This window comes from Notolabrus celidotus, chromosome 3, assembly GCF_009762535.1.
Source record: "Notolabrus celidotus isolate fNotCel1 chromosome 3, fNotCel1.pri, whole genome shotgun sequence".
NCBI lineage: Eukaryota > Metazoa > Chordata > Actinopteri > Labriformes > Labridae > Notolabrus > Notolabrus celidotus.
In genome coordinates, this window is record NC_048274.1 from 29,775,716 (window position 1) to 29,791,951 (window position 16,236).

Sequence of the window (16,236 nt, forward strand, 5' to 3'; positions counted from 1 at the left end):
GCTGAAATTAATAGTGGTGCCTCTCTATGACCTACAAAAGAAAATTAAGACCAAGAAACAAGTTATTATTCCAAATACAGTTATTTTTGATGCCTGTAAATGCTGCCACAGGGTAGGTGTCAGATGAGGCGCTACAGAATATGCTATAAAAACAGGCTTTCTGAAGCATAGATTCACCGAGAGTGATATGACTGACTCTTAAAAGACAGCAGGGTGAGTTTTTATTGTGTTACATGACTCTATTCTGTATTTATTTAGGACTGGATCAGAAAAAAGATAACAGGTACCACTTTGTTCACAGGGGGCGCCAAAATCAATACACACTGAAAGTCCCTCACAGTGCTTTGAGCTAAGAGTTTAGTGAATGAAGATTGCTCAAAGAGAATCCGTTTCTGTGCAAAATTGCTCTCAACAGTGTTATGTTTAAGACAGTCATTCCGTGCAGAGCAGTGGAGGCCTCTGAGAGTATGAGGAGGATGTGCTAACCAAGTGTTTCTCACTTTCCTCTCACTTGACAGAGAGGAGATGAAGTCCCTCCAGGCAGCCCTGCAGAAGCAGCTGGATGAGGCAAATGAGAGAGCGGAGAAGCAGCAGGCCACGGTAAGACAGACCTGACCATCAGCATCCGGCCCCAGCTAACTGGCTCCGTCACCTGTCACACAGGCCCCTCAGTGATCCACGCTCATTACCTAGCAGTCAGCTCTCTCGCCTCCACGCCTCACCACTTGATTGAAACTCTTAGGAACAGCGAGAGAAGCTTTACGTCCCTCTCATCCAATCCAAACTCCCTACTCAAAAATTAATAAGATTGGACAAAGGCATTATATCCTAAGTATGTACTTATCTATCCATCTATCTACCAGCACTCCATCCACAGTATCTGCATTCTCATCTCTCCATATATGGTCCCCGGTCCCTCTGCACTTTACTTCTAATTAAATTCAAGCAGGTATCTTAAACACTGTCTTGCAGATTCAATTAAACACTTGGTTAATACAATTTTAAAAATTGTAAACATAAGAATGAGCTCATCATTATTTCCCAGAGCCCCAGCTAATGTGTTTAAAAAGTTGATTTTGTTTTGCCAGCACTCCGGAACTCAGATGTTTTAAGTTTAGGGTTACATAAGACAAAGAAAAGCAACAAATGATCCAATTAGAGGAGCTGGAGCTGAACTTTTTTACCTCATGACTTAGAAGGATCCAAATATTTGCAGATAAAGCCTGATTTATACTTCTGTGTCGAATCGACAGCGTAGCCTACGCCGAAGGTCTGCATAGCTCCCGTAGCTACGCAGGGGCCTACGCACGTAGCTGATGTGCACCTCCTCCAAAATGTAACTACCGGTAGTATCAACGTGGACCGCAAGCCCTGTGATTGGTCCGCTTGGCAGCATTGTCTTTCCCGCATTTACAGCACTTCCGGTATCCCTGCTCATCAGCCGTGTATTTCATCTCTTCCTCTCTATTCTTCATGTAATCATGTCTGCATGATAAACAGCAACATGTATCAGCTGTAGATGAACATAACACGGTCTGAATCGCTGTGGAAAAGTAAACAGAGGTCGCGGATATCAGAGGGACCACACTGCCCTCAAGCGTTTCGGTGGAGAATTTCTGCACGTCACAGACACAACGATGTACAAGTCGTCAAACTTTATTGTTTGATTATTTGATTGTACTACCAATACCAATATTTCACGCCATTTATTTACAGTAATGTAGAATATGTTCAGTTTTTCTGGTTCTAGATTTTTTTGTTATAAAACTCGGTTGCCATCAATATAAGTTTATCATTTCCTGCTTGAACTCCGAATGGACCTGCATTTGTTCAGGTGAAAGCCAACAGGACAGCAAATCAGTATCATTACGTCAAAGAAAAGTTATTTGAAATTAAACTGCAGAGGAAAATGTTGCCATGCAAGAAAATTGTTCTTCCCCAGGGGCACAAAGTGTTTCTATTATTCCAGCACCTTACTCTAAATCTAACTCTTGGGTCCGAGCCTCAGCACAAGTTTGCTACTAGAAACATGCTCATTTTAATTTGCTGTATCTAGTCCATAGAGATGTTGTATATTCAAAATTGTGTTTATGCATGTGCTTTATCCGACTATATTGTCCTGCATTTGTATCCTTGTGCTATTCATGCAGACCACCACTGCTGCTTCTTCTACCAAACTGCTTCTCAACATATCAACATGAAGCCTGTTCAGCTGCACTGACAGCGTAACAGCAGCCTAAGAATTCCTCTGGGATTCGTATATATTTTAATAAAAAGCCTGTCCTGTTATAGTCCCTGCCTCTTATGTGGAGCACTCAGTGTATGGAATGTTACTGTGATGATCAAGCTGGTTTTATTTGCATCTTTTTCTCCATTAAGAACGGCATTCAATCCAGTTTTATGATCATTATTACTACTTTATGTGACACACTTACTGCATGTAAAATCCTTGCTGTACAGCAGTGTGAGTTGCTTTTCTCACATGAAAAGTTCCATTCAAAGTATTCCTATTTTACTTATTGTTGTTATTATGCACTGTTGCAAGGTTTGCTATACATCAGCATATAAATCTGCTCAGTTGAAATAAACAATACAGCAACATTTCAAGTGACATTCTTGCCATTTTCCCAAGACCATTGGCAAATCCCAGTTGCAGGGTTTTATGGTTTGTGTTTGACATTTATGTTCAGTAAAATGGTATTTATCGCCCCTGCCGAGTTAGAAGATTAAAAAGAACACCCCTGCAGCATGCAAATGCCACAGACGTTTAGCATAACATTAAAATACTGTATCCTACGAAGAATCCTTTTGTCCACAAACAATTTAGAAAGAAAACTGGACAGAACCTCCAGAGAGAATCAACATTAAGATTGAGCATTAGTATGCTTGTAAATTTGTCTTACAAAATTGAAACAACAATCTAAGATTGAATGTGCAGAAATCCCCAATAACAAATAGATATGGGAGTTTTGAGAGTGTTCACTTGGTTATTTCAAGCTTCAGGCAATGTAATAAATATCTTTATTTACCAAGCAAGAAGCCTTTGTGATTTTGTGTTACTGTATAGAATGAAAGTTATGGGAAAGGCGTAAGCATTTTGTGTTTTGCAGATTTCCATTGACCTTTAATAAGGAAGTAAACTCTCAGATACAATGAGTTGAGTTATTTCACATTTTGATTGCTTGGGTTTTCTACTGTTATCAAAAGTCACTCAGTGAAAAAGCAATTCATAACCATGTTCGTTGGTCAGTCAGTCCACCACTTTGATGCAAACTGTCGGGTTGGGTTTATGTTGTATGGTGGAATCACTCTTGTTCTATCCATCAGCAGAAGTTTGGATAATGCGTCTTTGCAAAGCAGCATTCATAGTATGCTGAAAATGCTACTTTGATATATTGAACATGTAAAGTGTTACCTACTAACATCAGTAAGTTAGCATAGTCATTATAAGCATATTAGCATGCTGGTGTTAGCATGTAGCTTAAAGTCAATGCTGGAGGTGTTCAATGTTTTGATGAATGTGTTTAATCGTCCAAAACTGATTGTTGAAATAGTTCAAGACCGACTAAGCACTCAATTTAAAAAAATAATTGAACCATCACAGGGTTGGTGCTTTAGTCCCAGTTTAACAAAGATATTTCCATCCTGAGTCACACAGTGCAGCTCATGACCCAACTCCAATATTTAAACACAAACTCAATCTATGCTTTGTTTTTTTTTCTCTGTGCTATTCTTACATTTGGAAATCCATTATGGAAGGTGCTGTGGGAGCCGGCAGATTTTTGGAGCCCAAAAATCCTTGAAATAATGACAGAAATAGTTGCAATCAGCACACTGAATGGGGAATGCAGACGCAGTTATTATTTTGCCTCTCCATTTACTCCTTTTCACTAAAAAGTTGAATTCTGCAGCAGGATATTGTTTTCAACCATTGCCAGGGCCTGTGGCGGTGACTGAAGGCTCAAACGTCAAACCCTGATGTTATCATGCCTGCTTGGGTATGTGAGTCAACTGGCGAGACTTAGTTTACAGTTCCCTGGGGTACATACCTGCTCTGAGGTCACAGGCCCCATGAATCTTTTCCCTTTCTCTGTCCTACTATCTTGATAACCTCTCTCAAGGACACATGGCTAATAAAAAACGTCTCTCTGGAATGAAGAACTAAAAGAAAGAAGAAACCTGAGCTAGCTTTCTCTCTCGCACAGGGAGAATTTATTCCTTTAAACATATACCATAACCCATGGCAGCCAAAGTTCCCCATCTGGGAACTTGAACCTCTGTCTGGCTGCTGAACTCAAGGCACCGGCCTTCACCAGTAAGAAATGCTGAGCTCTTGATATAAAGACTCTGATAAACAAAGATATCACTCTGACATGATAAGCATATGGTCTATTAAATCAGGCATCAAGTGGAAGTGGAAAAGGATAAATGCCTCAGAGGATCATATGTGCTGCTATCAGAGCTTCACAGATGGAACATTTCTGAACACTTGTTATATTAAACCAACTTTGACGGACTCCAGAGAGATATAATATGTGACAGAGAGTTTTTATCTGAGTTTGAGTCTTTGAGGCATGATGGGTGGCCAGTTAAAGAAGTAAAAACTGGATTTCATTGCAGCAGTGGGGCCTCTGTGTCTCTATAAGAAATAGTGGACTTTACATTTATGATGAGATACTCTTATGCCCTGAATCTGAGTGGGCCAACATCACAAATATAAGCTAAATTATAAAAAGTTAAGACAGAACTTTGATGACCTAATAGATGCTACCTTGTCCAGGTTTAACAAAGTGATCGCTGAATGTTCTTCTGTATCTGACTTGATCACATCTCTTGGATCAAATAACAGGAGAATGAAAGCCTCAGCTTTGACTTCTTTTAGGGCAAGGCAAGTTTATTTATAAAGCACCATTCATAACAAAGAGCAATTCAAAGTGCTTTACAGAGTTAAACACAAAAACCAGAACACTAAAAATCAACAAAAACACACAGAAAACAATTAAAACATTCCGATTTATATGTGGCCAGTTATTTTTGACCCTCTCTCTCTCTCTCTCTCTCTCTCTCTCTCTCTCTCTCTCTCTCTCTCTCTCTCTCTCTCTCTCTCTCTCTCTCGTCACAGCCCAAAGCTGGCTTAGACCTCTTGACACCCCCACAGGATGCCCGTATGCCAACATTTAATTGTAGATCCAATATCAGATTCATTCCATAATGCCATACCTTGTCAGAAAATATCCAATTTGAAATATGACATTAAACAAACATAAGCATAAAAACATGAAATATTTTAAAATGTAAGATCAAGAAAGAAAGAAAGAAAGAAAGAAAATTTAGTTACAAAATTTCATTAAAACTCAGTCTGTTAAAAGAAATTGAAAGTTTGTAGTTACAGAAAAAATTAAGATGTAAAATTAGTTAAAAGGTTTAAAAATGGGTTTGCATCCATTACTGAGCAGTGTAAGCAGCATGAAAGAGGAATGTTTTTAGTCTGGACTTAGTGGTCAGAGTCGGGGCTTGTCTAATACTATCTGGGAGGTTATTTTAACAGAAGTTAAACAGAAGTCTGGCCTAACAGTAAGAAATGGAGACACATTATGCCAATAATCTAAATATATAATAATAATATGATAATATATAATAGATTATTAATAGAAGTCAAATACATTAAATCATATGCCAACACTGTTTTTTTTCTGTTTACACCGATTTGGTCAAAATCATTCATGAACATTTTTCTGATGCAGAAATGGCTTCCTTTAATTTTTATTTGTTGAACAAACTGCAGAAAAGAACATCCTATTTAACTTTGTTTGTAGGGCAGTGACTAAACATGACTTTTGACATGATCACGCCCTGCTTTGGGAGGTGAGTCAACTTCTGCAGTCTACTTTACAGTTCCTCTGGGTGCTTTGCTCGAAAGTGAAAGACAACAAACCTCCAAAAAAGAGGAGGAGCATTGTTTGCTTCTGGTAACGTTTGCTTCTGCACGACGTGAACTAATTTCAGGAGAGTGAAATATAAAATATAAGTATTAGGATATTACATTTCTAATAGTCTCCAAGAGATCAACAATGACTTGATGCTGCTAACAAGTGTTATGTTTATCCAAAGCCTGATAGAGCGTATGTCTCTGCACCATAGAGCCTCATTGTTATCAAAGACTTTGAAATCATCACATGAATGAGCTGCACTGTTGCTCCGAATGACATGTTTCTTCATTACAACGAATGCAGTCTCTGTAGTCCACTCTGAGTCAGTCCCTCGTACATCATCCTGTAGTCGTAAATGTAACAGTCGATGAACAGAGAAGATTGATCTGCGACTTAAACTAGTCCTTAAAAATACACTTTCTTTTAGAAGTAAATCATGGATTGTTCATCATCAGGTTGCCTTCATGTTTCCTGTAAGCTGCGAAAAGCAGCTGTTCCCGGGAAAAGATGTCGTCAGTGAAAAGTGTTTGTGGAGAAATTCTGAAGAGTTTGAATGGGACTTTGAGACTGGTCAAAGCATTTCTTGTTTTTGTTTTGTTTTGTTGTTCATGCTGTCACTCAAACACACCAACAAATAAAGAACATCTCCTGCTTTTTCCTAAACAATCCGATACTGACTGGGCTTTTTGTTAATTGTTGTAATCACCATCATTCAGTGCACATAGTTATGTGCAAAATGGCAACTTCCAAAATATATTTTAATATGTTGTTAGCACTAAAAAAAAAAATGCATATACAGTCTTAGTATTTCTCTTTCTCTTTTCAGATCAAATTTCTCAAAGCAGAGATGGAGAAAAAGACCAAAATCATCAAGGATTTACAGCAGGAGGTGAGTCATCAGGGTTTTGTTTTTCTGTCAGTTTGAATGTTAAAAAAAAAACAAAAAAACAACTTATGAAATCATTAGCTCCAAGATGTGTTCATGCAGTGTTGTTGTCAAGGCACTCAACCTCAAGTCTGAGTTGAGTCACGAGTCCTCAGTGTTCAAATCCGGGTCGAGTCTGAGTCACCAGAGAAGAATCCTAGTCAGAGTCAGAGTCAGAGTCAGAGTCAGAGTCAGAGTCCGAGTCCGAGTCCGAGTCCGAGTCGAGTCCTCATTGTAAATATTACTATTTATTATTTGGAGGGTGGCTGTTTGACTCCAAACGATAGACTGTCTAAACTGGACTGACTTTGTTGGACCTTTGGGATGTGTAGAAAACTCTTTTATATTATTATTATTAGATTCTGATGGATCCTATCAGCATTTCTGGAGTTTTAAATGATCAATGAAGTTGCAGCACTGTGCATCGTGCGAGTGAACGCTAGGGCTGTCAAAATTGCTCCAAAATGACATTCGAATATTCGCTCTTAAAAAACCATAGGTTCGAACCATTCGAATATCTATATTTGCGCATTATTTCAATAACAGGTGGACAAACTAATACAAGGAGACATAACTACTTGTATATGTGTTTTTATTTAAGATATAACATGCCTACAACATACCTACACATTACAAAACAAGTAAATTACCTAATGGTCTATACCGTAACACTTTGAAGACCTTTCGCTCGCTCGACTCTCTGTGCGCAATGCGCTGCGTGAGTGCTGAACAAGACTTGTGCGAGCAATTAAAGGTCCCGACTCTTGTCCCTAATATAGGCAGGCTTCATTCAGTGATTGAAGCAAGTATTATTAACATTAATTGAAGTTAAAGTTAAAAATGAAACAGTAGTGCACTTACATTCTTGGCGCTTGTATAAAAAAAGAGGAAAAACTGCATTTTATCCCAGTGTCACTGATTGATGGGCTCTTTTAGTCCACTGTCAATGTAGGGTCTTAGGCCCGACAGGTTATTTGCCAAAAACACAAGACAGTCCACAGGTGAAGAGGCCCGATCTCTTTTTATTCACTGTATTCCCAGCGGAGGAAAAGACGCGTTCAGAGCGCACTGAGGATCCGGGGACGGAAGGATTTCTCTCTGCCGTCTGCTTCAGGCTGTGCATGTGACTCCTGTGACCTGTCCCTGACCCGTCATGCAGTGCGCCTACTTGCAAGGCAGCCGCCAATGTGTTTTTTTCCACAGTCGAATATTCATTTTCACAATCGAATCTCCGTTTTTTTTTAATATTCGAATATATATTTGAATTTAGAATATTCGTTGACAGCCCTAGTGAACGCACACTGTGCCTCTCTGAACAGGGAGGGAGGCTCACGCAGTTATTCTGATGTGGTGGGATCACTTTGTGTATCTTATACACTGAAAATATCTGCAACCCCCTCACTGTTAATCAGAATTTTGACCAGCCCAACATCTTGAACCTTGTGATTGAGTCGCATCAGAGGCTATAACGGTAAGCTTGCTAACAGTAATTATGCTAACTTTAGCATCTCACTTACTTTTCTGGGTGCCACCATGACAGTTTTCTATTAAGTCTGAGTTTGTTTCCATTTTCTCTTCAATGGTTCTTTTACATTTTGCACATGTTGCACTGCTTTTAACTGAATCATCAGCACTAAAGTCCTTGACTCAAGTACTACAACTCTGCCTTCATAAGATATACACTGTAGCCATGAAGGAAGAATTCACTTCAATTTACTGAGCTGGAAACCCACTTCCCCTGCAATGTCTACTCATATTTCACCAGTTTTTTTTTATGTTTGCCAAAAGCCTCCTGGGATGGGGCTTTCTTTTCAATCAAAGGTGGACGTACGCTGGCAGGAATACATCTATTTTAGCGGGCACTTTGCAAACACTGGAGTACGCCTTTGATCGTGATTGTGACCACGACTGCCATGGCTTGAGTTGGCTCAGACATTGAGCTCTCCTCTTCTTCCTCCTCCTTCTCCTCTTCTTCTCTGATAGATTCCCTCCTGCATGATTGTTGAACCTCGTTGCAGAAGTTTGCCCCAAAAAGGTTTTTTTCCCTTTGATTCTGAGAAGCTGACACTAAAATCTGACTTCTACTGCTGATAACTTAGACAGCTAAGAGAAAAAGTTCTGGCAGAAAGCACCATCATAACTGTGGTGTGGAAATGTGACAACACATTATCTGCTGTTTGGCTTGTTATCTGTTGGCGGATAGGAAAAATAAATAAATAAATAAGAAAATACACCAACATAAAACTTCAAAACAACATGGGCCCATTAAATGCAACATGTAGCTACAGCTGCGGCCACTGCTTTTAGAAATGTTCAGACATTTAAAGTTGGAACTTTTCATTGTTATGGTTGTCTGTCAGCTCTGTAACGGGGAAAAAGGAGACAGAACAATGTCAGAATAAATCTTCTGCAGACAAATACAGTGAGATACTCGTCAGATTCTTTTGATATAGAAACTCAAATCTGGTATCGTAACCTGGTGAATCTTTTCCACATTGTAGAATGATCCATCAATATGTGGTCACCATAATGTCACTTCTATGGTAAACCAGCATGTAAGGGCCACATCATAGCACCACTGGATGTCAGATATAAGATCGATTTAAAGTAGATGAGCCCTGAAACATTTTTATTAAGGCATTTAAAGAGTAATCTCTCAGGTGAAGCTCTTAAGTCAAAAGAATGTCTGTGAGTATGGGGTGTAAATTTGTACTTGCATGCTTGGCTCTGCAGGGGGTAATCAGAGGTAAATGTAGAGACTCTTCCCTAATCAGTCAAGGGGTTTTCACAGCAGGAGGCCACACATGTTGGCAGATCAGTAAACACACTAAATGACCTATAAAGGAGGCCATGATTTGACTTTGTAATGAACAATTAAGGATTCCTTTACTCTTAAACATCTTGATCTGGAAATGGAACAAGTACTGAGACACTGACAAGGAGGTAAGAATGATCCTTGCTGCGACGTTTGCGACACACAGTTCTGCTGAAGCTTGTTAACGCAAGATCTATCCTTGATGTTCTCTCTGATTTGCCAAAACAAAGAACTGGCAAGTGTCGCCTTTGAACTGAGTTAGAGTTAGCAGAGCTGTGATCAAAAGGAGTCCAAATAATAACAGTTTTTTTAGGTAGAATCACCATGTAGACGCCATTGCACTCCAACTGAAGCAGCTTAAAGGGTAGTGACTGAAATCACTCTGCAGGCAGGATAAAGAGGTAATGAGCAGGGGTCCAAACAAAAAGCACCATTCATAGACCCGCCGCTCCTCTCTCACACGAGTGTTACTTTGTTGACATTTTGAGCTTTGCCTTTTTCCTCTTCCAAATCTACATATCTTAGAGAAAGGCCTCTCCAGGTTTGAGGGCTTCTATAATTACACACTGAAGAGGTCATTTGCTGCTAACAGAAGTCCAGGAACCTCCCTGACATCTGTGACATGCTGACATTTTAGTCGCGGCTACATGCAGAGAATCATGAGTCAGTTGTGCGGGGAACAGAGGCAATTTCAGAAAATATTATGTCTGCAGAAATGAAAGGCTGGACAGTTTTATTTATGAAGCTGTTTCCTGCACACAGGTAGCTTTAATGTGCTGTGAATATTTAGAAACAAAAAACGAAGGTTAAACAATACATTATGCAGGAGAAAATTGAAGAAAAACAAGAGTATCACATGGGTTTTAACAATTCTGATTTTCAAAACCATTTTGTTGACATTAGTGGAGAAAGATAAGAAGACTATGTATTTTAAAAGCAGCAGTTTTTGAGGAACAAATAAATACCCTTCTCACTGAAACAGTTTTGCAAGTCCATTGTCCAAACAGTTGAAGCACTTGCATTTCACCATGCCAGTGCCGACTCTTCTCAGAAGGGATTGATACCAAGGACCAGTTCTGGATTGATGCTGGAGTGTAAGGGATAATGTGTAGTTAGCAGGTGATTATGTGAGTTAGAATCCTGACAGGGTGAGCAGGACACAAAGCGGCATAACTATACATTCAATTTACAGTCAAAACATTAACCTTCTTATTTATCATAAATGACATTAATCTGAACATTTCCATTGAAGGTAACATTAGACAAGATGAACAGGACTTCTGCAGGAATGATGATGATATCTATGTCTACATTCAGCTCTCCTTCTTCAAGGGGCTTTACAGCTGACACGTCTTTAAACATAAATGAGACAAATGTCACAGTTTCTTGCTAATCACTACCACTTTGGGTTACTTTGCAGTGATCAGCAACTTAAAGATGCTCTGACAAGCTCTGCTGCTGTTGCCTGGATTGCAGGACAGGATGTTGCTCCACTTGTCCCTGTCTGAGATGGTTGGAGTCTTGGCTGCTCTTACATCTGTGCCCAGTAACTGTCTTTAATTCTTGACTTTCAAGACCAGCCTGAGACTAAACTAAAGATTTGCCACAATGTTTACTGATTTAGAATGCTAACTATAACATTTTGCCACAGTGTCAACAGGCAGAGGTGAAATGTCCCGAACTCCCTTCTATGGATTGATTTGATATGATGTGTGATCATGTTTTCCCTGGCGTTGCTATTTCTGTTGGGCATTAATAAGTATTGTCATGAGGTTTGACCAATCAAAATCAAGTATTTGACATCCAGGTTGTTATAAATAAATAATTTAACCGTGGTCAATCGGAACACATTACTTAATGTGCTCAGTTAATGATGAAGCAAACTTCTCTTACTCATCACCTCAACATCCAACTTTCTTCCATCACAGTCAGCTTTGAATTTTGTCATGATTTGAGACTTTATTTATAAGTTTTAAATCTTGCACTTTTAATGATGCAACTAAAACTAAAGTGCATGGATTTAATTGATTGAAGTCATAATCTTTAGAAACAGAGTTGGTTTAAACAGTGCTAAAAAAAATCCCATCAGTCACACATTTCAGCGTCTTAGAGATATCTAAAAATAATGAACACGTTTGAGTCTTTTTACATCTTAGAAAGATGCTGTTGGTCATCTTTGAGGCTCCAGGTTGTGTTGCTGTTGAATCCAACTGCAATATGCTGAGTGGTGTTTCAAATACCTCTTCATCCATATTTATATAAATACACACTGACTAAATATTAGAAATATACTTTGGTGTAACGAATAACAAGCCCTTTATAAAAGCCCATTTTAGTGTCAACTAAATCATTCCTTTTAAACGCAGAGGTATTGTTGTCATATGTTCCGATAAATTCACAATAAATATTCTGCAGCTTTGAGTAAACAAACCCCTCACAGCGCTGAAATTAACATCTGTAAGGCCAGCCATATCCGATGATTACACCAGTATTAGTTCCTAAAACGTGTTTTGATGTTGCCCATCACTGTGAGTTGTGATGTGGTGTCAGCAGGGAGGCTTTACAGCCACAAATCACTGTGAAGTCGTCATCAATGATTTGCTTTCAGGGCTTATTAAGACTATTTTGAGGGAGAATGATTTACAGACGGACCAGGATCCTGCTGGCATTCATCAGATTCTAACAGAGCATTGTAATAGACAGCTTTGCCACGCTCTGCTCCTCATTGCTCATGCTGATGTTTTTGGCCTAAAATTGCTTTCCGACATAGTCTTCGTTTCACATCTTCCTGATGTAATTTCACCTTTTAAACGACTGCAAAATACTGTGCAACCAGCCGTTTACCAGATCTTTGTGTGATCCTCATACCAGGACAAGTGACAGGAAACTTAATCCAGTAGGTACTAGAAATGGCATCAGTTTGTCTGTTGACCAAGACAGAGACACAGCAGATGAAACCATTGAATTTAATTGGATATTAATATTGTAGCCTAGCCAACTGTGCGCGTCGCTTTTCTTCATTTTTGTAAATTAAATATCCCAGATTGCGGCCATAATGTTTCATAAAGTTATAAAAACAGACATTAAAATGAAATCAGGGCTGGTTGAATATTTTCAAAAAGGTTTGATGTTATCGGAAGAACTTCAAAGAATAAGGAATGACTGAGGCACAGATTGAATGAGAAAAGAAAATGGCATTCAGAGGCGGTGTTTAATGCAAATAAGACATTTAATCCAGCGTCACCTTCCATCTGCGCCTCTTTATGCACTAAATGCTGATACTTAATGGCTTATTAAAATAAATACATTTGAAAATAATTAATAAGCCACATGCTGTGGCCTTGAAAATAATGGCTTCCTTGCTTATCCTCCAGCATTTTACTTAACCATTAAGTCAAAGAGGCTTTTAACTCCATCTAGACTCTACATGCACTAACCTCACATGCATGATCACTGACACGCATTGAGACAAGCAAAAGGTAACGGGCAAAAAAATGGATGTCTAAGTGAAATGGGGAGAGACAGGTGATGGCAGGTGATGTCACATTTTGCACAGAACAGACAGGTGATGTGCAGCCTGATCGTCAGCTCTCACATATCACAGACAGCAGACCCGACTTTTAACGCGAGAGAAGAGGTGTTCTTGACATCCGGTGAGAGTGACAGCATGTCTTGGGAATGAGAAGGGCCTAATCTGTCAGTGACATGTATCTAAAGTGCATGAAATGATGGGACAGTACACACTGAGCCATTACTTTACTACTAGATATGTATGTTACTGTTTAACTCCACGTGTACTACATTTACTGACAGCATGAACTAAAAGTCAATTAGCTTTGACTCTGTGGTTTCCCAATTACTCAGCAGTGGTACCTGCCTTTACTTTCTTGTTGTGCTTTCCTAAATGCATGATGTGTTAGCCCCTGACTAATTTTCCCATTCAAAAGTACTGATCATTTTGAGAGAGGAGATGATTTCTCTTCATCTAACTCATAAGAGAAGTGATAGACTAAAAACCAAGAGTCGTATAAAAGACAAAAACTGTATTTCCCTCTACAATCCTTGGCTGTCAATAATTTCATAACTCCATGATATAACTTTTGATGCTTCGGACTTCTGCTGACCAAAAGTCAGGAACCACTGGCTACACTGCTAAATAATGCACACGATGCTCCGTGTTTGAATGTTTCTGCCTGTCAGTAAATCAAGTTTTTTCAGACCTAAACAAAAAATGTCGGTCAGAGAATTGTCAGCCAGCCAAAAACACAGGCCAAAGATCTACAGAGGTACTAACAGTGATAATGAGAGGCAATTAAAAAAATTACAATGCAATGACAACAACTTATATTATGTATTTTTAATTAAGTGTACAGTTAGCAAGTTATTGCACCCCTACATGAGAAAGTAAGCTCTCTGAGTTGTCTTCCTCTTCCTGAATTGTATAGTTTCTATCTTTACTTGTCTATTTTTTTAATTGAGCACAATACACAAATAATGAATATACAAACAGAGTTCACATGGTATGGATAAGCCTATAAGGATTGGTATAATGCACCCCTGTAATTGAATATAATATTGCACGGATGGATGGCAATCACCACATGATACAATATAGAATATTTGGCTCACAATAACTATAATATCATGATACAGAGATATGTCATAATTTATATACTGCAAAACAATCATGTGATGATACCTCATGATATTTGATTGACCAACAATTATAAAACAACTCTAGAAAGGCAAAGTACAGTATTTATTTACTGTGTTTTAGTTTGGTTTCACTGAGATAAAACAATGTATGCTTTTAAAATTAAAGGAACCCAACTGTAAAGTGAAATCTACACTCTGGTCTTTTTCACTTAGTTTCAATTCCTCTGTAGCACTCCGTTAAACATCTGCTGGTGTACATCTGGTGCATCACACTAATTTTCAGCAATCCTGTAAGTACCATGTAGGACACTGTGGTAAGTCCATCTATTACTTTTGAGTGAAACTCTCAGTGGAGGCTGGAGTGCATCCTCTTCCTTCTCTCTCATCTCAGCATGAAGAGCTGAAATGTATACCTTTAACTGTCTGTCTTTCTTGACAGACACCCTGAACTACTTCTTCTTCTTGACCATTAACTAATGTTGATGTCACCCTGATTCATGTCATCAGCGCCACCACAGGGAGTCACAAAGTAGTGGTGTGGTGAGTCGAATTGGCATGAAATCTATTTAGAACACTATATTTATTTATTTATTAAAAAAGTGTTATTTATCCCCTGGGTATCGATAATTGAATTAAACAGGTCAGGACCACAATTTGATGCCATATCGATATTTTGTCCCACCCCTATTGCACATGACTGTAAACACATTATAGTCTAATATTGCAAAGCAATATTGCTCATGATGTGAAAAATAGTATTGCACACAATAACACAAAATCCTGCCCCCTTTTTCCTGCTGCAGAATGAGGAGGTGTGATACAGTTTGATGGACACCAGTAAAAAAGACCTCCTGTGGCACTCTGTGGTGAAAAAGTATAACTTCATTTTAAGCTGACACTGATGTGGAACAGTGCCAACATGCTGGTATTGTGGAGAGTTTAAAAGTGGAGCTGAGCAAAGTACAAACAGACTGCAATGCTGGGCAACACTGAGGAGACATGCAAGGGTTTGTTTAGAGGTTGTCATTGTTTTTATCTCTCCTCACTGGTTGCACCACAAAGCTTGACAGTGGTGTAAGGCTTGATTCAACACCAATTAGCTACATGGTAGAGCAAAGGTGTGGACCTAGACAAAACAGCCCAGCTGAAAGTACAGGTGTAGGTGTACAGGCTACCTTAAACAAAAAACGGCCAAAAAATCAACCTGGTGCATTTTCAGATTTCTCACTGAACTCCAGACACTGGGATGGTATGGTATTTCATTTACATGCAAATAAAATCAGGACAACACATCCATGTGTCTTAGGTTGCTATGGCAATATGCAAACATGGCACACAGTGCAGAGGTGGCTCAATAATCTCAGCACTATAAACCAGCCAGATGAGCCCCCAAAACTCTGAACTGCACATACCACACAGCAGCTTCACCAAGCTTGAATCAATAAGAAAAGAACAACTGTGAAACTGCTGCCAATCAAACATCAGGGTCAGATGAGAGCAGTGTTCTCAAAGTGTTTTAAAATCTGGCATGCATGCAACCAAAGATAAAGATATACTCTAGTAGGAAACAGCAACAACATCTCAATCAACAGTTACCGATGCAGCTACAGGAGCTGATCACAAGAAAATCGACACAATCAACAGCTTGTTACATACGACAAATCCTCTCTACCTGCAAATAAGAAAAGAAGGCTATGGAAATTGAATTAAATGAGAAATGTCTCTGGTTAGATGGAGCTGTGTGCAGAGATGTATAGTATACTGTTTGTCCATTTACCCAGCATCCTACTGCTTTTGTGTCAGACCTGTTTTTCTTTCACCAATTTCTATGCTGTGTCTGCCTTTTTCATGCAGTGGGCATGTTCTTGTAATTTCCAACATCATGCTTGATTCACACCACTTGCAGCACA

At 39.0% G+C, this 16,236-nt stretch overlaps 1 protein-coding gene across 3 annotated transcripts in view; it reads left to right on the forward strand.

Annotated features, from left to right (window-relative positions):
• Positions 1-16,236, forward strand: part of luzp2 (leucine zipper protein 2) — a 281,322-nt gene that overhangs the window by 190,495 nt on the left and 74,591 nt on the right. For all 3 annotated transcript variants that reach the window (XM_034680633.1, XM_034680635.1, XM_034680632.1), the window contains 2 exons: positions 519-600; positions 6,757-6,819. In XM_034680633.1, the coding sequence (XP_034536524.1) occupies positions 519-600; positions 6,757-6,819 (145 nt within the window). The remainder of the gene's footprint in view (positions 1-518; positions 601-6,756; positions 6,820-16,236) is intronic.